Source organism: Notamacropus eugenii, chromosome 1 (assembly GCF_028372415.1).
Source record: "Notamacropus eugenii isolate mMacEug1 chromosome 1, mMacEug1.pri_v2, whole genome shotgun sequence".
Classification (NCBI taxonomy): Eukaryota; Metazoa; Chordata; class Mammalia; order Diprotodontia; family Macropodidae; genus Notamacropus; species Notamacropus eugenii.
This window is the reverse complement of record NC_092872.1, coordinates 125,604,922-125,629,670: the sequence shown is the minus strand read 5'-3', so window position 1 is coordinate 125,629,670 and position 24,749 is coordinate 125,604,922. Positions and strand designations below refer to the sequence as shown.

The 24,749-nt window shown below is 40.6% G+C and overlaps 2 protein-coding genes across 3 annotated transcripts in view; one reads left to right on the top strand and one right to left on the bottom strand.

The window, feature by feature from the left end:
- The window catches only part of CA12 (carbonic anhydrase 12), a 250,157-nt gene that overhangs the window by 22,623 nt on the left and 202,785 nt on the right, over positions 1-24,749 (top strand). The window lies entirely within an intron of this gene.
- Positions 1-24,749, bottom strand: part of LOC140506336 (inter-alpha-trypsin inhibitor-like) — a 98,778-nt gene that overhangs the window by 10,732 nt on the left and 63,297 nt on the right. For both annotated transcript variants that reach the window (XM_072613438.1, XM_072613427.1), the window contains exon 3: positions 12,912-13,085. In XM_072613438.1, the coding sequence (XP_072469539.1) occupies positions 12,912-13,085 (174 nt within the window). The remainder of the gene's footprint in view (positions 1-12,911; positions 13,086-24,749) is intronic.

Below are 24,749 nucleotides of genomic sequence, written 5' to 3'. Positions count from 1 at the left end.
GCTCTGGAGGAGAAGTGAGGCTGGTGACCTGCACAGATTTCCCTCACTCAAAACAAAGATAAGTGCAAGTCATGTCATCATTTCTCTGATGGCGTGGTCTTTTTTGGCAACGAAGGATGAACACAGTTCTACCACGATTCTCATTGGCATTTAAAGCCCTTCAAAACCTGACCCCATTCTCCCTTTCTAGTCTTCTTACACTTGATTCCTCTTCTCATTCCTTATCATCCTGCTACATTGGCCTACTTACTATGGGTCATATGTGACTGTGAACATCTCCTTCGTCCTTCTGCACTGGCTGTCTCTGGAGCCTGGAATGCCCTACCTCTGCCCTTCCCCCTTCCTGCTTCCTTGGCCTCCTTCCTACCTTCTGTCTCTGCCCCCCACCCCCCCACTCCCATTGCTAGTGCCTTCTTTCTGAGATTAACTTCATTTACACTGTATGTATTTTAGATGTATATCACCCTATGATAATAATTAGCTTGTTTAAGCCTATAGAGAACATAATGGCCCCCAAGGTCCACATGGTTGTCTCCTCCACAGCTTTAGGGAGTTTCAGGTGAAAAGCTGTAAGTTCAGCCACAGTCCCTTTCAGTCTCTAGTTAGAAAAATTGCCAACTTTTAGGCTGAAGATGGGCCCTGTGCCTAAACTGACATTTATTTCTATCTCTAGTTAACCCCAGGCCTCTTTATGACTGAAGTGAAATTCAAATTACTGATACCTTTTGTTTTTATAACTTTTGATAAATTATAGTAGAGTATTTATGTTCACACACTCACACGCATATTTATTGATATATACCAGGAGGGGAAATTGAGGAAATAACAGATCTTTTTCTTTTTTCCAATATTTCCCTAAGTCTTCATGTTGGTTGGTGTACTGCTAGAATCATCCCAATTCTTCTGCTTCCAGATACTTCTTGAGCTAATGAATCCTCCTTGGTACCTTCTTTCTCTGCATAGCTCAGTCCTACCTTCACTTTGGTTTTTTATTGGTTGTCCCAGGGCTACTGGTTCTTGGCCCTGCTCTGTAGGATCCTGTTTCTTCGTCTCTATTTCTAATTCTTAGAATCTTTATCTGGTTCTGAGACACCACCTTCCTTTTGTACAAATACCTTAGGGCACAATGAACATGAATACAGACATGCATGGGAAGGCTCGTGAACTGATGCAAACTGAAGTAAACAGAAGCAGAAAAAACAGTATACACCATAGCTAAAACAGTGTAAATGGAAAGCACAATTATAACAGTCAGTCGGCAGGTATCTATTAGCTTCTTCTGTTATCCCGTCCACATTGTGACTTTCCCCATTTCCCCACTGCAGGTTTGATATGTCAGGGATCAGAAAAAGAAATTAAATCAGAATTTTGGGGGAGTTTTGTGGAAGCCACAGATGACATGCAAAAGCCAGCAAATGACACAGAACCTCTGACCAAATACTTAACCCAAATTTTACACTAAGGTACCGTAAATACCCCATAAAAGAACAAAAAATTAGATTTCTTATCTGGTATGAAGGAAGGGCCAAAAAATTTTGTGAGTGTTTTTCAGATCACGGGGGCACATTGTCACACCCCTAACATTTGAGATATGGAAAGGATAACTATATTATGTGTCAGGTATTGGAGATGCAAATATAATAAAGGAAACAATCCCTGCTCCCAAGGAAAAAAACAATCAAAAATACAAACTGAATAGTTGGAAGTTATAATGAAGGGAGGGGAGAAAAGGAAAAGGATTTATTAAATGCCCACCGTGTGCCAGGCTCTGTGCTAAGCACTTACCAAATATTAACAAATATTGTCTTATTTGGTGAAGCCTGGCTCCACAGAAGGAATAGGAGAAAACATCCCTTTCCCCAGCTCCTTTGCAGAAGTGCGGAGACTACAGGTATGGAACGATTTTCTTTCTCTTTTGTGTTATAGAAGATGGGCACTCTGAGAAGGGAGGATGAGGGACACATTGGGAAACGTAGGTGATATAAAAGCAAAAGATATCAATAAAATTGATTTAAAAAGGAATTGGGTACAAAAAGTGGGTAGAACATTTCTGGGGGGGATAATGACATGAACAAGGGACAAAGTATGTTCAGGGGAACAAAGAGTTATGAGGTGTTTTTTTTTAAATTTTCATCTATCTTATGCAATTAACTAGGCTGTTTAATTTATTCTAATGACAAGATTTTCACATTCTCACATGGGCATTGGGCCAAAAATTACCCAGAATGGCTGTTAATCCTTTTGCACGTGAATATGCAAATTTTTATATCCTCATTGGCAATTATTCAAGAAGCATCCGATTGTGTCTATTATGTGTGTTTGTGCATATGTGTGTGCATATAGGGACATATATGTGCCTATATATACTTACATACATTCTACATCTGATACATTTGTATTTCTAGCTTTATCACACATATCACGCTCAAGCACATCACCTCCTTTTTGTGAATAACACCCTAGGTTTCTTATCTATGGTGATTTCCAATAGAAGGGATTCATTTTATAGGCCCATAAAACATTGTTGTAAGACTCTGCCCTTTATTTCCTGATTCCCTTTGTTCTGACTTTGGTTTAGCTAAAGCCTACAGGCAAGAAAAAGAGACAGTGAGGAACAGAGAAGAAAAATCAGATGGGCTTATTTATTATTGAAAATTTGCTGAATTTTAAAGAAAAGTATATTTTTGTGAGTACTTAAAAATGTATTTGATTTGGAGAGAGCTATTATTTTAGAAAAATCTAATGATGTTTTAGGTCCAAGAAAAAATAAAAGGTTTCTTTAATTAAATATGGTAGAAGTTTCATTGGGGAGATAGCTTGGCATGGATGAAAGTGTACTGAATCTGGGGTCAAGACCAGGGTTCAAAAATCTATTTGTGATACTTGTTAGTCCAGTGATCATGGACAAGTCATGATAACTGGCATGTATATAGTGTTTTAAAATTTACAAAACACTTTACATATTTATATATGATATATAAATTATATAAAAATATCTCATTTACTTTGCACAAGGTGAAACAGGCACAATATTGTCCTCGTTTTACAAATGAAACTGAGGCTGAGAGATATAAAATGACTTGCCTACGATTTAGGCAGGATTTAAACTCAGAACTTTAAAAGTCCAGCACTGTAATTGTGCTATCTAGTGTCTTAAAGAATCATTTTTCTTCTCTGTTAAGGGGAGATGACTCACAGTACCTACCTCACAGTGTTATCTGAGAACCTTGAAAGTTACAAATCTGAACGACGTTTATGACAGGGTTTGTAATCATGTGAGTTTAGATAGGCGTTGGATCACATCCTGTGCCTTTACATGTAACCATACATGGTAAAAGCTTTCCCCAACATGGTTAGTTTACCAGATGGGATGAGGGCCAGTTATCCACATCAGCAGGCAGTTTGTTGGTTTCTTATTTCAACTGATTTAAACAGGTCCCACTTTAGACAAAAAGTACAACTTTGATAAGTAAAGATGAGATTTCTCAAGTGACTTATTTAAAAAGATATGCCCTATGTATATTTTAATAAATGATATTAACAGCTGACATTTATTTAGCCCTCATTTTCTGAGGTGCAGATTCTCCAAATACATAGCTTTGAGGAAAAGTATAGAAGCTGTGTGTGTGTGTGTTTGTGTTTGTGTGTGTTTGTGTGTGTGTGTGTGTGTGTGTGTGTGTGTGTGAGAGAGAGAGAGAGAGAGAGAGAGAGAGAGAGAGAGAGAGAGAGAGAGAGAAAGAGAGAGACAGAGAGAGAGAGAGAGATTGAGATTGTTTTGGGGAACATTCTAGGAAAGAGAAGGAAGATGGCCCAACTTTTTGGCACAAAGTTGGAGAAGGACAGATTTGTTCGCCATCTTGAGGGAGAAAAACATGAGGTCACCGTTTTCCTCCTCAGAACTTGTACTCAAAAAGACGATGAGAAACATTGGCAGCTACAGGAGGTAGCCCCCTCTGCTACAGACTGAACCTGGTTCAGATGAGGTATCCCTCAGAGAGCTTCTCTTCTAGGACTGAGCAGATGAGGAAGTACCACTGTCCAGCATTTGAGCAGGAAACCCCTCCCTCCTCCTGGCAGTCAGAATGTCACTGACTACTGTGATTGCCCTGTTTGTAACAATCAACTCTTCCTCCCCACCAAGTGTTTTGTCTTCCTTCTTTTGTTTTGATTCTCCCTGATACAGTAAAAGAAAAAAAAACTTATTTAGTGACCCATCTTGGGTAAATGATCATGGGAGGAGTGCTGGAGATGGGATGGGGGAGGCAAAGCTGGTCTGGAATCATTGCAATAGACTCAGTGCTCTGGTGGGGAAATAGCCCCTGGAGCTGCAGAAGCTGGGCTAAAAGATGGTCTGGGGAAAGGGCACTCACCCCCAGGGCCAGAGCCCATAGGGTTTTAAGCTGGCACAAGGTAGAAGGAAGAGAAAACAGTGACCCAGATAGTAATCTAAGCATCCAGCCCTCGATGGAACAGGAGTGATTGATAACCATACAGATGCAGGGATTGGCAGCAAATGACTCAGTTGTAAACTCCTGTATTCCGCTCTGGGCTCCACTTCTGACTCGTAGGCTTCTCTCTCCACCATTCACCACCAGCCTTCTCATGATAGGAGATCCCTCTGTCCCCGTGTCTGCTTCTTCTGGTCAGTTCCTCCCGGTTACCTCCATTTTAAGGAAGTACCCAGGCCAGCTATGGTCATGCCTTCATTTCTCTTCGGGCTCAGTTCCTGACTCTCTGGACTTCTTTCTCCACCATACCCCTCCTAGGCCAACAAGGTACCTCCTGCTCCATCCTTTTTAGGTTCTTTCTTCCCCCTTTAGGAGGTGAGCTCCTTAAGGGAAGGGACTGTCTTTTTTTTTGCTCCTGTTTATATGTTAGCTTAGCTCAGGTCTAGCACATTTTAAGTGGTTAATTATTGCTTGGGGCTTCCTGATCTGATTAAACTCCTTAGAGACAGGGACTTTACTTTTTCTTGTTTGTTTGTTTTTATTATTAGGGCCTTAGAAGCAGCTATGTAGGAGTGGGTAGAAAACAGAGTTCGTGTTCAGGAAGTTCTGAGTTCACTTTAAACATTACGTGCTTCAGGCAGCTTCCTAAGATTTGTCTACCAAGTCACAGAAGGATTGTTGACTTGCACTGGAGGGGAAATTCCTATCTTACATTTACTCCTCTGTGAATTCAGAGATCTTTTAAAAATTCCTGTATTCCAGTGTCTTGAACCCAGGAGGCTCTTAAGTAAAACATGTTTAATTGAATCAAATTAAAATGGAGGAGTCCTTTGGTGTCCAGGTCTTGGAATGAAGCCTGTAGTTTTCTAATTTAGAATCTTAATAAAACAGATTTAGAAGGCATATGGAGAAGCAGGCAAGGGCCAGATCCCAAATTTTCTTGCTGTTATTCACTCATTCAAGAGATGCAGTCTGGCTCTTCCAGACCCCATGGATCAGAGTATAGTAGGCTTGTCCAAGCTCATGTTCATTGTTTCCATGCCGCTATTTGTCCATCTCATCATCTGCTGTCCTCTTTTCCTTTTACCTTCCGTCTTTCCCAGTATCAGTCTTTTCTAATGAGTCTTGCCTTCTCATGTGACCAGAGTATTTAAGCTTCATCTTCAGTATTTGACCTTCCAATGAAGAGTCTGGATTAATTTCTTTAAGTATTGACTGACTGGATTTCCTTGCTGTCCAAAGGATTCTCAAAAGTCTTCTCCAGCACCACAATTCAAAAGCAATGATTCTACCTTGCTCAGCTTTCTTTATAGTCCAACTCTCACAGCCATACATTGCCACTGGAAAAACCATAACTTTGAACTATACAGACCTTTGTCAACAAGGGGATGTCTCAGTTTTTTAGCATGCTGTTCAGATTTGTTATAACTTTCCTTCCAAGGAGCAAGCATCTTTTAATTTCATGGCTACAGTCTCCATCCGCAGTGATCTTTGAAGCACAAGGATATAAAAATCTGACACTGCTTCCTTTTTTTTATCCCTCTATTTGCCAGGAAGTAATGGAACCAGTGGCCAAGGTTTTTTCAAGCCTCACAGAAGAAATGGAGTGTCAGGAGAAGTAAAATGTTACTAACCAACATTTAGTTAGAGTAAATTCCATTTACCTAGAATTTCTTCATGTTTAAAGTGCCTGGAACACTGCCATGTATCTGAGTGAGTGGGCATAGTGAATGTCAGCTGGGGAAGATGATGCATTTGGGTAATCAAGCTACATATGGCCATTCCAGCTGTAGTCTTTAAAATACCGTTGGGGCAGCACATTACGTTACTTATCCCCTAGTAACAACCATATTAGGCTGAAAATATGTTTTAGAATAAAATTAACTTCTTGTATTTTATTTAAATTGAATTTATGGTTGTAGTTAGGATTTTTTTTGTTAGCTTTTTGGGGTTGGAGTGGGGCGGGGTGGTGCAGATGTGACAGCTTATATGCTTTTGTATTCCACTTACCCTCAGACCAGGAGGCTAAACTGATTACTCTCATTTAAAAAAATGAATAATTTAATTTAAAATGTATTATTAAATACTAATACAGCCAACTAAGCTGGTTTATAAGTATTTACATTTGGGTTAATTAATTTCAACACATAAAATATCACCCTGACCATCTTCCTGGCATCTGCCTTGCCAACCTAGGGGCTCTCTGTCTTTATTGGTAGGTAAACTTACATAGCCCATGAAATCTACCTGACTCAGCCTAGCCCAGATCAGAGCATACTTCCTCACCCTAAAAGACCATTCTACCTGTGTAGCCCTTTCCACACTATTGGACAGCACCTTCTACAATTTCCATTTTAAGGAAGCCAGTTATATTCACTCCTTCATATGCATCAGGGCTATGCCCCTGACTCTCTAGGCTCCTTTTTTCCCCCACTATGTCCCTGAGCAAGTGCCTCTTTACAAGCTCTTCCCGGAGCACCACCTCTCCCCCCCTCAAGGTGATGCAGTAAATAAAGTGCCCAGCCTGGAGTTAGGAAGAGCTGGATTCAAATTTTACCTCTGATACTAGCTGTTTGACCCTGGGCAAGTCACTTAACCTCTGTTTCCCTCAGTATCCTCATCTGTAAAATTGGGAAAATAAGAACACCTCCCTCCCAGGGTTTCTGTGCGGATCAAATGAGATAATAATTATAAGGCACTTAGTTCCTAGAACATTCTTATTATTTCTAGCTTCCTTTTATGAGTTATCTTCTCTCAGAATATAAGCCTCTTGAGGGCAAAGACTATCTTTTTACTTGGATTTGTATTTCCAGTGCTGAGCGTAATAGTAGCTGTTAATAACTAACATAAAACACTTTACAGTTATTATCACTTTTGTTCCTCATGAGTCTGGGAGGTAGGAAATATCATTATCTCCCTTCACAGATGAGGAAACTGAGGTATACAGTGAGTAGTTAAGTGACTTGCCCAGTGTCACACCACTGGTAAGTATCTGAGGTTGGATTTGAACTTAGGTCTTCCTGACTCCAGGCCCAGCACTCAGTAGCACCTATTAGTCCTAGCATAGTTAGTAATTAATAAATGCTTGTTGATTTAACCTGACTATGCTTTCAAGCTAGCCATCTCCTTGCCATCCTCCCTGTATGCCATACACCTGCCCGATGCTTTTCTACCTCCTACTCTGAGAATTGTAACCATAATTATTCCCCAGCTCCCATTCACCTATATGTATTACTTCCCCTTATTAAAATATAATTGCCTTGAGACATAGTCTCACTTTTAAATTCACATTTCCAGTGCTTAGCAAAGGACTTGGAATATAGCAAATGCTTTGTGAATGGTTTTTCATATATTCACTTATTCCCAATAACTTCTCAGACATTCCCTCTTAAGTCCCTAGGAGGATTCCTTATCTATTCATTGTCATGCACTCTTCCTCCTGGGTCTTCCTCTTTCACAAAGGTTCTTCCAGATTTCTTTGTGTTCCTCACAGATCTGCCTGTTTGTAATCTCATTAGACCATTATTTTACATTACATTGATGCACGTGCCTGTTTTTGATCATTTAGGTTTCCGGTTATTTTTTAAATTATATACAACACTCGTGAAAGTCTTGACCTAGGTAACCTCCTTGTTCTTGAAAATGCTCTTCATTGTACATTCCCAATAACTTCATTATTGGGTTAAATGATACTATTCTTGTTTATACTTTTACTGCTTACAATCGTAGATCTCGAGCTAAAAGGGAAATTAGGGGCCGTATAGGCTAACTCCCTGGGCAGCTTCGTGGTGCAGTGTACAGAGCAAGAAGGCTGGAGTTAGGAAGACACAGGAATTCAGATCCAGCCTCAGACACTTCCTAGCTGTGTGACCCTGGGCAAGTCACTATACTCTTTCTCAGTCTCCTCATCTGTAAAATGAGTCAGAGAAGGAGATGACAAATCACTCCAGTATCATTACCAAGAAAACCCCAAATGGGGTCACAGTGAGTCATATATGACTGAAACAGTAACACACTTCTCTAGAGAAAGAACATTAAGGCAATTGGCAAATACCCTTCATTTCATGAGATAGATATCTCCCTCATTATCTCTCACTAAATTCTCCGGTCTCTAATATGTAGCTCTGTAGTCCAAAGATAAGGGACATCTTTAAAAAATTTTTTTTTAAGCTTAGAATATGTCCTTGCTCTTTTATTGATCTAGCTTTATGGTTAGCTCTTATTGAAGGAGTATGGCAGAGACATGGAGTGGAAGTCTGTAAGAAGTGAGTTCCAGTTCTGCCCGACTCTTACTATCTGTGTGACTGACCAAATCACTTAACCTTTCTGAGCCTTAGTCAACACTCCAAGACAAGGACTCTTGACTTTTTCTGTGTCATGGAGCCCTTTGGCAATCAAATGAAACCAGTGGACCTCCTTTCAGAATCATTTTCTTAAGTGTATAATAAAAAATATATAGGACCACAAAGGCAGCCAATTATATTGAAATATCGTTATCAAAATACATGTTTAAAAGGAAAACAGAAATTTCCTGGCTTAAGCACCCCTGTTCTAGGACCCTGCAGTGTCATAGGTAGGTTGTGGCCTGTAGGGAGAAAGAGTCTCCACACTGAAAAGACCATATAGAGCCTTAAACAGCTCTAAAAGCTAGATGCCACTTTTAGTCTTAGTCAGGGGCCACAGTCCCAGGCTCTGTTCCCTCAGCACAGTCCCAGGTTCTTGTTCCCTGGATGGATCCCTTGAGGATGTGCTTTGATCATCTGCCTTAACCATCAGAAGAGGCAATAGCGTCTATAGTTATCACACTTGAAGGAAGCAGGGAGACCACTACCTTCTGTTGCAAAAAACCCAGAGCCAAAACTAGATGACAGATGGGGCAAAACAATGCCAGCCTTGCCATTTGTGAAGCCTGTGCCATGTTTGAGAGAGGAGTCAAGTTATTCTCACAGATAAGGAAATAATCTGAGTGAAAGTGCATTCATAATAACTAGGGGGGAAATGAAAAAAGTATCAATAACCTCTTGCCCCAGTCCTTTATCAGCTCTGAGATCCTGGGCAAGTCGTGTAACCTTGTGAACCTCAGTTTCCTCATTAATAAAATGAGCAGATTGGATTTGATGGCCTCTTAAGTCCCTTCTAGCTCCGAAGCTCTACTTCTGTTGTCCTTAGCACAGCAAAATCTCCGAGGGTAGAGAACAGCATGGCCTGGAGAAACCATATCCAGATGCAACAAGTGTGTCTTCCTTTAGTCTGACCACATCAGGTTAGGCTTGTCAGACCTCAACATGTCATGTCCCCTGTGTGAGGGACAGCCCTGAGGTATTTGAAAAGAAAGATCATTTCTGCCTGGTGAAAACCTCTGAGGGATGAAAAATGCTGGAGTGTTTGCCAAACAAGACACATTAAAAAAGAAAAAACCTTAGTGTGCTTGAAAAATAGATTTCAGAAAAAAAAAAAAGCAAAACCAGCAAGAAAGAAAAGCCTAGCCAAAAAAACCCCAAAACTAGACCTTTGTAAGAAAAGGAAGCCTTGATAAGTATTTTAATAAATCCTGTCAAGTGAGGATTATGACAGCACAGTTTGAGGTCTGGCATGTGTTTGGAATTTTGAACAGGGCACATGTTTGATGTCTGTTCTTGGGCTGGAGAAAAGACATTAACATTGTGCATGATTAAAGCACAGTGAGTCACAGCCATTCTGCATTTTCATTGTTTAACTAGGCTCACTGGAAAGTGAGACAGCCTCCTGGTCAGGAAAACCTGGGTTTTAAACCACGACTGCCTAACGCTGCATCAGTTGGCTTACATATCGGCTGCCTGATCCTGGGCAAAGACGTTTATGCCCAAGACAGCTCTTAATTGGGAAATAGTTCGTCCTCTGTATTAATTCAGGGAGTTTCCCTATGGAAAGATTCTTATACTAGTGAAATCATAGTTCTGGACCAAAAAACCCCCCAAAACTAACAACTCCCCCACCAACAAACAAATAAAACCCTACCCACCTCCTCAAACAAAAATAAACGAGAGATGTAACATATTACATATGAGAAGGGGATTAAATGATTTGATCAAAGATCAGAAAAGGAAAAGGGCCAATCATTGATCAAGGCCTGGCTCCAGATGGTCAGCCTACTACTCTTTGGTACCCATGTAACATTGAGAGATTGAGGAAGATCCCTGGCATATAAAGTGGATCTCCTGTGGAGCTTTTATAGAAAGACATGGACAAGAGACTTAGACAATGAAGTATGAATGAGGTAGGGGCAACTAGGTGGATAGAGTGTGGACCTGGAATCCAAAGGACCTGAGTTCAAATCCAACCTAAGATTAGCTTACTGGCTGTGTGACCCTGAGCAAATCACTTAACTTCTCTTTGCCTCAGTTTTCTCATCTGTAGAACAGGGGAAATAATAGTACCTACCTTCCAGGGTTGTGGTGAGGATCCAATGAGATAATAATTGTGAAGTGCCTAGCATATAGTAAGTGCTGTATAAACACTGAAAGTCACATAAATTTTAGAGCCAAAAGGAGCTTGACAGATTCTTTAGTGCTGAGGTGTAAAACGCATGGTGGCATGCAGCCCAGAACACTCCTGAGTGCTGACCTAATCAGATTAAAATGTAACTGGGAAATGTCTTACAAAATGAATAAAAATGCAATACAACATAGATAATGTTAATATATGGTTTTCTAAGTCAGTATGCAGCCTGCAGAGGCTGTATACTAGCCCCTGCTTCTGTTTGAGCTTGACACCACTGCTCTGGCACATCCTCTTCACTTTACAGATGGATGAAATAGAACATTGATTTCTAAAATTCCAATTCAGTGCTCTGCCTATTACGATCACCCCCTCCCTTTGATGCCACAAGGATCTTACATTACATCACACACATAGTAAGTGCTTAATAAATGTTTGTTGCATTGAATTGGATCCTGGATAAATCTGACTCTAAATAAGCATCAAATGACATTCTTTGTTTTTACATTCGTCTCTGTTAACTAATCTGCTATTTCCTTCTTCTTAAAATTATGTTGCCTTTTCCCCATACAAAGCAGGAAATAATTTATTCCAAAAAGAGACAGAAATTTAATTTAAAATTATTTGGAAAATAGAGTCTATCGTGTATATGCGTTGGCCAAGGATAGTATTGCTAGGGCCATATCCCCAGGAGATCAAAGAAAGAGGGAAGGCCCTGGATGTATGAAAATATTTATAGCAGCTCTTTTTGTGGTGTCAAAAAAAAAAGGAAACCAATGGGGTGGAACATCATGGGCAGAACAAATTATGATACATGGATAGAATGGAATTCCATTGTGCTGGAAGAGACGTGAAATAGCTTCAGAGAAGCTCAGGAAGAATTGTGTGAATGAATGGATGAAGAGTGCAGTGAGCAGAACCAGAGCAACTTAGACTGTAACATCAACACTGTAAAAACAAACATTTCCAAGAATTTAAGGACTGGGAAACGCAATGACTAACCGTGATTCCAGAGGACAGATGAAGGAGAGCACTGACCGCTCATGACTAAAAGATGAAAAACTAACCCAGAAAGCAAGAAACACATTTTGTAATGTTCCAATGCAGTCATCTTCTCGACCCTCCTCTGAACTAATCTACTGGTGATGATGAAAATACAGTCATGCATCCTGCTGTAGGAATCGTCCATCTATCATTTGTTTTTAATGCAGTGAATGGGGGAAACAATTTTCAAGAGCTTAGATTCCCAAGAGGAAAGAAAATAATCACTTCACTAGTCATAATCTTCTTTATCCAAAGAGCCCATACTCCTGTCATGTGTTTGGTATATACTTGGGGTCAAATGGGCACACCTTTTGACTAAAGGTAATTTTTTTAAGTGTATAAAAGAAAAAAAAATCCTGAACTTTAGAATAAAGCAAAAATTCAAGTATAGTGTAACTGTTTAAGGCAACTGGTCTCCAAACAGATGAGTTAAGGCAGTCTTTTAAGAAATGCTTTAATAAATAGAAGACTTGTCTTCTTTACTTAGATGCTAGAGAATTGTACAGATTATCATTTTTCTCAAGGCCAACGATATGTGAAATGACAGGTGGTTTCATTTTTAATTTGTGGTCCAAAGAGGGGGTTGAACTTCATCAGAATAATAGTTACCCAAAAGAAATGGTAAAAAACCACACAGGTTACCAACTGCTGATGATGCTACAACTGAGACTAAGATGTCACTGACCCCTCCCTTACCTTCTACTCCCTAGAACGTTAGTTCATGCAGTGATGAACTCAGGAGGGGTCACTGCAATGGGTCTTCCCTGGCCTGGCATCACTCACCAACCTTACTCCTGTTTCTTTGAATTGTTCAGGCTTTTTTTGTTATCATGTTAAGCACATCTATGCTGTCCTTTTGTTTGCTGAATTGAATAGAAAAGTCATTTCTCCTCTCTGACTCATCTATCTTAATGTGAAGCTCCCCACATCCTTCCTCCTTACCTGCTTCTGGGGCACATCTCTGATAACACTCCCTTCTGGTGAGAAATCTGTTTCCATTTCCTACACACCCTCCATACAAGAACTTGAGACATTTCATCTTCAGGGGATCAAAGTACCACATTGTATAGGATGCCCTGCAGGATCCTGGATCTTTTTCCATTAGGCAAACTCTTTCTGTTCAAAGAAAAAAAAAGCATATATTAGAAGTTAGTTTGTGTGAAAATGAGGAAATTTAGAATCTACAGACACTATGAAGTTTTTCTAGTCTAATCCTCTCATTTTACAGATGAAAAAAATCAAAGCCCAGAATGAAGTAACTTGCCCATGGGGAATGGGAGAGTCAGGATTTGAATCCAGGCCCTCTGACCTTTTTTGGGGGGGAGGAAGAAATTGGGGTTAAATGACTTGTCCAGGGTTACACAGCAGGTATCTGAGGTCGGATTTTTGAACTCAGGTCCTCTTGACTCCAGGGCTGGTGCTCTATCCACTGTGCAACATAGCTGCCCCAAACATGAATGATCAGATTAGTGTGTTATGAAGCCGAGTAGGAGATAGGTAGAGATGGAGTTGGGGATGATCCAAGACAATATGGTCAAAATACTAAGTGGGCATTGGTTGATTTTGGAACTGTCAGTCCTTTTGAAATCACTTAACTTTCTCTTGCAAAATCCTTACCCTTGTCTGGGGGCCTATGGCCCCATAAATTGTATAACTCCTCCCACTCCCCCCATACACATTTTCTAACCTTTCCATTGAAATGCTCCCACCCAAGTCTGTCTTCCTCAACTGTCACGCATACTCTTTCCATCCCACTTATAAATGTACCTATCCTGCCACCTCTGTTCTCATAGGGTCCTGCTCGTGTTTGGCTATTTTGACAGACTAAATTTTCAATAGGGTAGTAGGAATCGTTAACAATGTCACAGTTACCTTCCCCAGTTAATTAGACTACATTTTGAAAAAGAGCTTTTATGTTTTAACCCAAAAGTGAAATTTTAATGATAAAAATTTGAATCATTGTGGCAAATCTGGCTGATGGATAATTTGGGGCAAAGGTCGTAACAAACAGTCAGCCATCTACTCTAATTGTGGCTGTTGCTACTTATTCCTGACACCACTGCAAAGTTGTGTTTACGAATGTATCCTGACATGAATCAGACATACATCTACCCTCATGATTCCCCAAATTACCTGTGACACTAAAATTATTTCACCTACAGAACTGCAAACTGAAATTCAAGGACACCCTTCAAAAGACCAAGCCCTGAAGCGTGACTCCCTTTTTCCTCTCTCTTGAATTCTGAGAGATGGAGATGGCACAAGTAATATAATTTTAGGAATAGTGACATTTGAAAATTTCCTTAGAAAAAGAATGTTCGCTTGCTGATTTTCTCAAGCTGCTTGATATCCTCTGACTGGGAAGTTCTGTCTAGATGAGAAGGCTAGAATGGAGAGAACTTCCCCCCACTAGCCTTTGTTAATGCTAAAACATTGAATGCGTGTCTGTGTCTCATGGAAGTCTCTTCTTCCACCTTCCTTACTCTGCTCACCACCTTCCTGCCATGCTCATTGATCCAGGGACAATGGCCTCCTAGCAGTTTCTTGAGCACAAAGCTCCTTAGCAGACTCCAGGCGGGTTCTCTCTCCTCAACTCTGCTTCCCAACTTCCCTCTATCTTCAAGTCACAGTTAAAATTCCAGGTGCCTTCTCATGTATTTGTTTGCTATTTATCATGCATATATCTTATTTGTATATAGTCATTTGCATTGTCTCCTCCTTTGGATGGTGAGCTCCTTAAAGACAGGGACTGTCTTTTGTCTTCATTTGCACCCCCAGGACATAGCACAGTTCCAGGCACACAGTTGGCACTTCATGAACTTATACTGACTGACTGATTAGGAAGAGACTAGATAAACTCAGAAGGCAGGACACTGGTATTATATTAAAAGTGGCTTCATAATATTAAAACCTTACTGGTTCTTTCTCTTTTTTCTTAATCATACTTAGAAATACACTTAGTAGTGGTTAGGGTGGAGTATGGAGGGGAGGGAGGGAAAGGGAGAAAAAAGAAATTTACATGATAACTTTGTTATACATTTTAAAGGAACAGCAAATTGTACATAACAGATCTGCAGTTTCATATGCAATCATCTTTTTCATTATACTGTGGTATAGAAATGGTTGTTTTATTCCATAAATTAAAAATAAAAAATATAACCGTTATTGATGGAGCTGTGAGTTGGTTCATCCATTCTGGAAAATTTTGAACTGTACTAGAAAAGTTGCTCAATTGTATATACCCTTTGACCCAGTGAACTCAGTGTTGGGCATAGATCTCAAGGACATCAAAGACAAGGGGGAAGGAATATGTAAAAAATATTTATAGTAGCAAAGAACTGGGAGGAAACTGGTGTCCATTGACTGGGGAAATGGCTGAACAAGCTTTGGAAAAAATGTTGAAAAAAAATGTAAGTAAGATCAATGCAATGACCAATCTTGGCTTCAGAGGACTGGAAACAGAACCTGCCCCTCTCTTGTCATGGAGGTGACGGACAGTACGGTATGGAGTGAGGTATATGTTGCCAGACATGGAAGATGTATTTTTTTTGTTTTTTGTTTTTGCTTAACTGTCCTTTTTACTACAAGGGAGGATTTTAGGAGGTGGGAGATTATTGGGAAATGACAGTGATTTTTAAAAAAAGCATTTGTTATGGGAACTGGCGTAAGCAGAGAGGGCCTCTGAAAACATCCCTCCACAAGGAGAGAGCTGGAGAACGTGCTTCCAGGAGAGTATGACGATATATAGTGGAAGTACCCTGGAGAAACTTGAGTTTACGTGGCAGAGATTCTATAACTGGTCCCAGCCCACTCACCTTGTGGTTAGGGGAACCATTTTTCAATTGGCTATTGAGGCATTCAGAAAAGCACTAGCAATCAGAACTGTGATCCTGTGAAAACAGGCCTCTGTCTTTCTCCTTCACCATTTTTTTCCTCTCTAGTTTTAAGTGAAGGTGATTAATTTGAATCCTATGAGTTTCCAAAGGTCAGAAGAATGAGCCCTGCCATCCCTGCACTAAGGTTTTATAGCCAACCCCGTCTTCATTTCCCAAGGAGCAAGGAGTGATTTTTCAGGAGTGACTTACTAGACTCAGGTGAGGAACAGCAGAGACAAGGATTTGGCTGGCAGTGGTGGATGCTTCATCTGGATGCAAACTTGGTGGGATCAGTGCTATGTGGGAACCATGCTAAGAGCGAATCTATTCCCCCTCTACGAACCCACTCCCCACACCCCACTGAGACTGACGTGGGACAAGGGAAAGTGAGTCCCTGAAGTATCAGAGGGAGGAAGAAATGTCTGTACTTTTGCTCTTGATTTATCTTTGAAATTAATACCCCTATGTGTAGAAGCTAATTTCAGTGAAGTGTACAAATGAAACTGCAAGGCCAGGCATCACAGGGACACACAGCCTGTGGAGACTTGAGCCGATGTAGTTGGGGAAATAATGCCCTCGGACCTCTTAGGGTACCCGAAGGACTCCAAGAAGAAATGTAGCAGTTTGGATCTAGAATACTGGGCCAGAAAGTGCTCACTTCATGTCAATGAGATACTCATTTTTAAAAAGGGAAGATTTCCTATTGTGTTTGTTCTACTGAAAACACTGAGTCAATGAAAAGATGAGTTTAGCTCCAAGTTTATTAAATATTATTTCGTTTCCTCAATAGATGATACAGAAAAGAGGAATAGATGTCTATGGCGACTGGACCACTAAGATTCAAATTTCAGGAACCTTATAACCAAGATGAACAGACAAGAGGTGAAGATAAATCTTTGCCTGCAGCTGGGGATGAGATGTAAGGTGCACTTGAGTGTTCCCTGGAGGAGCAGTAGCGATTATTGTTATAGGTAAGAAGACGACGAAACCCAAGAAGGATGGATGGTCAGAGAGCTGGCCTGCTTGGTGCTGGGACCAATAGTGAAACTGGCTAGGCAGGTAGAAATAGAAGAAACAGCCTCATTTTCTATTACTCTCGTTTATATTCTCTATTTGACAAACTGAACTTTGAGCTCTTCCCTGAATTCGATATGCCCCCTTCCATTTCCATGAACTTATAAAATTATCCTCCATGCCTGGAAGCCATTGCTGCCCATTTGCTTCTTAAATTCCTTATCTTTCTTCAGGGCTCACCTCCTTCATCCTCCTACTTTTTAGTATCTTCTCCATTTTCAAATATTGCTTGAGCTCTCTGTCTTGTCTCTTCTTTGCCTCTTTCATACCTTATCTCTCAATGAGATGAGATAATGTTATGTGTGGTGTTTTGTAAACCTTAAAGGCTATATAAATGCTAGATACTGCCACTGTAATCATGGGGGTTGGAGGTGTATGTGACTGGCCAGTGAGGGGCCAGTCCTGAGAGCATGCTGAAATTCACCCTTCCTGGTGGCTTAGAATAGAACATTCATAGATATTCCTTGCTTGGTTTCAATCCTTACATGGAACTTTGGGGAGTCAATTTCTGGCCATTTGTAACTGAGGGCCTAGAGGGCCTAGTACTGTGTGATGGCAAAGATTCCTCTGGTTATCTGAAAAGCTGGAAACACAGATAACTCAGGAACTACAGTGTTTATACAAAAGATTTAACCAATCTATTCTTCACCCTCTTCCTTGGAGGCTTTCACTTAAGGGGGACTTTTGTGAGCAGCAAGGTCACGAGGTGACCAGTGAGTTCAGGATGTCCTGAGTTCTTCAGAGGTTTCACTGGTAGTAAGAGCTGAATGGTGGCCCAAGAGTCCCTCGGAGCTGCCAAGGCAGAGTCTACAGTGGGACGATAGGTCTCTAAGAACAGATAGTGGAAAAATAGTACCAAGGAAAGTGGAAGCTTCAGGGATCATGATCCTTTGTGCTGAAGAGAAATTCTGGCTAATGGCACTGATCCACCGAACCCAGCAGAAAGTTATGCCTATAGGGAAGAACCTCACGAGGACTCCACAAGTGGGGAGAAGGAATTCTGGGTCAGGAGTCTGGAAGTGCCCGTGGCTACACGTATGCTTCACTCCCATTGGACTTTAGGTTTGAGTCCATTTTTCCCAGAGACCTTGACTGTTCAAGGGAAGACTGCACCCCCGCTTTGGGGAATGTTATATAATTTCTGTCTTCGTGATAGTTTCTTAGTAAATATCCATTTTGTAAAAACTAAATGATGCGAGTTGGTGGATTGATACTGAGGAAAATACCACCTAGCTCAGGAACTACAGTGTTAGAAATTATAACTGTCAAGGTTACTTCTCTAGGAAGGAATAATGTCTGCCAATCCAGGGATCTAACACGACAGTTTAAGTGAGAGTTGGGTGGGTAGCTCAAGAGGGGGTACTAAATTATTCTATGTCAATAGGCCATAGCCTACCAGTGAAATCTATGCTCCTTGAAGACAAAGAATGTTCAGGTTTGTTTGTTTTTATGTCCTTGTATTTCCAGTGTCTAACATAGTATCTTGTACGTAGTATGTGCTCAACAAGTGTTTGTAGAAATAAATTTAATGGAAAGGTTGTGGAGCAAGTAACATCTTAGATTTGCAGCTTGAAGAGGTCCAACTCTCAGTTTTACAGTTGAGGAAGAAGAGGCCCAGAAGGCTAAACAACTTATGAAGTAGTCACTGGGAGAACCAGGATTTGAATCCAGGTTCTCTGACTCCAAATCCAGTACTATTTTTTTTTTTTGGAGGAGGGAAGGCAAGGCAATTGGGGGTTAAGTGACTTGCCCAAGGTCACACAGCTAGTTAGTGTGTCAAATGTCTGAGGCTGAATTTGAATTCAGATCCTCCTGACTTGAGGGCTAACACTCTACTCACTGTGCCACCTAACTGCCCCTAAATCCAGCATTATTTGACTTTCTCTTGCTGACCTATCTTTGTCTCTGTTTCCCCCTATCCCCCAAAGGAAAGGGAGAAAAATAATGAGGAGGAGAGAAGGGGAACAGGACACAGTAGTGAAGAACATTGTATTGAGGAACGTTTAAGAGGAGGTATGTTGCAAGGTTGATGTAAGATAGCTGGTCACCTTGATACTAAACAGATACTTTCTTTGTCCTTTGCAACATTTTATCAGTCATTTAGCATCTTATGCTACCGCACTGCCAAACAGCTGGAATTAATTTTAGCTACTGAGAATATCAATCTTTTGTGGGGTCTTCTAGATACACTTTAAAATTCTATTATTTTTATGAATGGATAAAAAAATGAAAAAATTATTAAGCACTCATTATATGCCAAATGCAAGCAGAAAGAAAAACTGTCCTTGTTCTCAAATAGCTCACACTCCAAAAGGGAGACGCAACACATTCAGCCACGTTGTGAGTGGCAAAGCTCAGGAATCCTAAGGATGCGTAAGGTCGTCTGCCCACAGGAATGACCCACTACTGCTGGGCGTCAGAGGAGAAGAGCTAAGGATCATGGTGGGGGTGAGGTAAATGGGGACCAGTGTCCAGCCAGGAGGGGAAAAGGGGAAGGGGCCATTGATCAGAACTATGAGGGTAGGCTGTGGGATATGGAAGGGCAAAGGTGACCCCCTTATTATACTAATCACTGACCTGAATCTTTTCATAAAACCAAATGCTTTAGAAAGAAAGAGGCTTTCTCAGCCAAGAAACATGGCTATTTCAAGTTGATTAAAGGCTCCCTAAGTTATTTATACATTCTGGGACATCATCTCATCTCTGAATGCTTTTCATTTAGAGAATGAAAGGTGAAAGGAAAGAAAAAACCCACAAGAGTGACTCAAAGTTTATGGAATCAACAAGAGGTAACTCTTTTAAAGAAATGAACAGTGGGCCCATTGTGGATTTGTTCTCCCTAGTGATCCACCTCTAGGAGGCACCCTGACATAACGTACCATGCCATTTTCCTAAAGGCCTGTGGGAGGCCAGTTCACAACTCAGAGCCTGATAGAACTAGTAGAGTTGGAAGCACCCTTAGAAATCTAATCCAGCAGCCGTGTTTTCCAGATAAGAAAACTGAAGCCCAGAGAGGTTACGTGACTTTTCCAAGGTCATATCACTAGCTAAAAAAGCACTCAGGCTCTATACTGTCCCAGGTTTTATCGTGAGGCTTTCTTATTTGCTCTCCAGTTGGCACTCCCAGTTCTGGGGAAAATTCTGGAGAGGTATGGGCATAATGTGCCCTTAGCTGCCATTTTCTTTCTGTCTTCCTTACTTCTAACCAGGTGCATGTTCTCACACGTTCTTGCCTATAGGCTCTGTTCCATTCATACCCTGGAATTGGTTTCTGTCCTAGCAAGAAGCATATAAAAGGCTCCTGAGTGGCTTAGACTCTTGCCTCAGAATCTAAATCACCTTGGTTGCTGGTGTCTCAGTTCTCTCTCTCACCTTGGTCTGTGCCTTTATTTTCTATGAATCTCTTATTTCATGACCTGGCTGAGCTCTTGTTGGCTGCCATGTCTTTCACTTCATTATTGACATCCACTACTCCAGTATGAATAACTGATGCCCTTTCCTTGAACTCCAGTACTCAGAGGCACCCTGGACTTGTCTGGCCTACCAGTTTCTCGCTTGTTCCTTTGTCCAGTTTTGCGAATGAACCTTTACTAACCCAATCTCACTGCCATATCTCAGTGTCAGATGTTTACCCCATATCTACTCCTTATCCTCCCTTCCTCCAACCCAAGGCTGACACGTAGACCTTGAGTGTTTTTAAAAATTGCTTTTGACTCTCTATCTCAGAGGCAGGACCAAAGGTTAGGAAACCCATTTGACCTATCTACCAAAGCAGACCACACTGTCATTGGTGTACCCCTTTCTATGTAGCTCACAGGAACAGGCTACTGTGCTCATTCTTGTCTCTAAATATTCCCTTCCTACTTGGAATAGCTGTCTCTGTTCCTTACACTTAGCTAAAATCTACTCATTTTTTATAGTTCAGACCAAGTTTCCCCTTCACTGTGAAGCCTTCCCTGTGAAAAAAGTATCGAACAGGGAGTCAGAACATCTGCTTTTGTTTTTCCTCTGCCAGTAACTAGCTTTGTGACTTTGGGCGAGCCATTTAACTCTTGGGGTTTTCAGTTCCTCGTTTCTTCCAGTAACCAGAATCCTGGCCCAGATTAGAAATCCTCTTATTGTGTCTAGCCTTTGCTTTTTGCAATGCCACCAAGGGAGGACCAGTTTTCCTATTGATCTGTAGAATAATAGGATCTTAGAACCCAAAGAAAGCCTTTTGAGGTCAAACCCCAGTTAGGAATTGGTCAACTTGATCCCAGGACCTCTGTAGGGGCTAGGGCCCCAGGTCATATATGGGTGAGCAACATGAGGCCCAGAGAAATGAAGGGACTTACACAAGGTCACTGAGTTAGTAAGTAGAAGAGACAGCATTCAGACTCGTTGCTTTTGATCCTGCATCCTGTATCCTTTCTCCTGTATCATCTTCAGACCTCAGGTGTCCTTGAGAATTTTTGAGAGAACAGGTCATTTTAGTTTCAATAGGGGAAATGTCAGAAATCTCTGACTCCCTAAGGGAAGGCAAGGAATAGGTTACTAACAGTAGAAGCTTTGAGTGAAACAGGGAAGAAGGCAACTCTGCTGCTTTCACTCTTCTACCTGATTGGAATCCTGACAAACCACAAAGAGGGGAATGAGGCAAAGGGAGGTTCCATGTGCTGACTGCATCCGACTTGGCAGTTTACCAAGCAAATGTTTACCAGCACACCCTGATCCACTGGTTAATCTTTTCTGTATTTAGTTTAAATACCAAACAACTCTCTTAGGTAGGGTAGGGTACTTTGTCACCTTTAAGATCTGTCTAATAATTGTTGGACTGACTTTGACATTTCAAATAATGTTCAACCATTAGCTAGATTGGACAGACCCTGAAGTTGAGGGAGGGGAAAAATTAGAAGTGTTGAACTGCTTGTCTCAATGCCTACAGTTGCTAAATGACCTCGGAGGGAGAGCCGGGTGTGTTATTTCATCGTGGACAAGATCTTGTACTTGAAGTCAGACCAATTTAGGTCAAACATACTGGCAACGTTAACTAGCTGCATTGCTCTGGGCATGCCATTTAACCTCTTTGAGACTCTGTTTCTTCCCCTGTAATACATTTGGCACCTATCTGACAGAATTGTTGTGAGACTCAAATAATATAATGTGTATGAAAAGCCCTTTATAGTGCTAAAAATAGTAACTATGATGATGATTGTGGTGCAAGCAAGATATAATATCATGAATGAACTTTGGAGAAAAGGAGTAAAAGATGTCATTAAGGAATTATATGATAGGAAGAGAAGGTAGATTGATCCCTTGGCAAGAATGACAGGTGGTGGACAATCAGAGGGCTCCACCCTCCCTCTAGCGATGACAGAGGAAAGCAAAGAAGGCACCCAGTATGGTGGGCAGATCCACCAGAGGGAGAAGTATGGGAGGACTTGGGCAAGAGTTATATAGCATGGCTCAGGCACAACTGAACTACAGTCTACATCAATGGAGGAAATCCCTAAATATCATCAAGAGATCACACATCTATTGAGGTCATTGAAGATGAGGATGAGGATATATAGACTGAGTATTACTATATTAAATATTGTATCCTATATGTGATATGTGTATATGATAGTTTCTTCCTTGGTCCCCATGCACAGATGAAGGCCGTCCACTAGGGCTGCTGTTTGGCTGTGGGTCCAAGTATTGACAGATGTCCATGACATGTGATGTAGTGTTTCCAGAGAAGCAACTGGTGAGAAAAGGCAATGTAGAAGAAGTTAAAAGAAAGGGAAATCTGAAGGGAAAAATGCTCCAAGTGGTAAAAAATGTTAGTGTAGTTTTGACCTATGATTCAAACAGATGACAAGTTAAGAGTGGTTGATCATTGGGCTAGTTACAGGGTGACGTTTTCTTTTGGCCCCAGATATACTTAAAGACCGTTGAATAAATTACAGAGCTTTCTCCATCTTGTTAGTGGAAGAAGCCCCTTTTGCTGGCAAAATTACAAATTCTTAAAGTGCTGAAGTATGTTCATTTCATTCTTAACCTTACCATGGTACAACGGAAAAACACTGACTCTGAAGTTAGAGGACCTGGGTTCAGATCCTGTCTGCCTGTGTGATCTTTGGCCACTTCACCTTGGGTCACATTACTTCCCTTAGCTTCAGTTTCCACATAGGTAAAATGGAGAGGCTGGATTAGACAACCTCTTGCATCTTTGACTCTGCACAACAACAGCCTGAGAGGAATGATAGAGCATGGTGGGACACATGGATGCTGTTGAATTGTCCTTAGAAATTGAGACTCCAAAGCAGCAGTAGCCTAACTATGATAACGAAGGGTTCCTTCTAGAACAATTGTTCAATTTGCTTTTTAATCCCACGACTCTCCCATATACCTCTCGTCTGTCCTTCTATCTTTCTTCTTCTTCCTCTTTTTTCCTCTCCAAATTCCATTTTCTTCTCCTTTATTTTCCTCTTTTCTATTCTTTCCCCATGTGTTCCTAACCTGTCATCTAGTCAGAGCCCTCCTGGAGGGTACAGGTAATAGGGGCAACGATCTCCATCTGGTAATGAAAGAAAGATTTAAACATTTCAACAAAGGCAAAATGTTTGGGGGCAGTGACCCATTTGGAGATGTCTGAGCCTGAGCTTGGTAATTTTATCATCACAAAGATGTTTAGCAGCTATTGGGGGGCAGGTATACATTACTACAAAATTCCCACGTGTGGGCTGTTTATTTTATTTTTTAAATTTCGTTTTTTCTTTTGTTTTTACATTACTTTCATTTCATCACATATCTCTCTTAGTCCTCTTTCAGGAAGGTATCTCTTATAATAAAGAATTTAAGAGAGAAGGAGAAAATAAACAGTCCAGCAAAACTAACTGACAAGTCAGCTAAATGCACCATCATATGCTACGTTCCACATTCCTAGTCCCCTACCTTTGATCAAAAAGTGAGGAAAGTGCATTCTCATATATCAGCTTTGAGACCAAGCTTAGTCACTATAATTTCAAAGCATTTGGTTTCAATTTTGTTCTTGTTTCTTCTAGTGTAGACATTCTATAGACTGTTTTCCTCATTCTGCTTACTTTGTTTTGCATCAGTTCATGTAGATCTTTCCATACTTTTCTGTATTCTTCATATTCATTATTTCTTAATGAATAGTAACTTTCCATTACATTCATGTAACAACTTGTTTAATCATTTCCAAATCAATGGGTATCTTTACTTTGTTTCTAGTACTTTGACTACTTTGATATGACAAAAAGAGCTACTAGATATATCTTGGTATATGTGAGACCTTTATTCTTTAAAATAAATTTTTATTGGTACATTTTGTTTCACATCACCTAAATTTTCTCCTATATCCCTCTTTTTTACCTTTTCCAGAGAGCTACCCCATACAACAAAGAATTTATTTATAAGAAAAAGCGAAAAAATATTAGCTAAATTGATCAATTGTTCAGGAAAAAATCTGAGAACACATGGAAGTGTTCCATACCTTCGAATTCCCTCCCTCTACAAAGGAGTAGGGATGAGGTGTCTTTTCATTTCTCTTCTCTGAGACCACACTTGTTCTTTGTAATTTCACAACGTTTATTTTCTATTGTTCCATAGTCATTCTTTATCATCACTGTATATATTATTTTCTTGGCTCCACTTACTTTACTCTGTATCATGTAAGTCCTTCCATGCTTCTCTGGATTTATCATATTTGTTGATTCTTAAAGCACAGTAATGTTCCATTACATTCATGTATCAGAGTTTGTTTAGCCCTTTCCCAATAAATAGGAATCAACTTTAGTTCTAGTTCTTTGATTTGGCAAAAAGTGCTGCTATAACTATTTTGGTG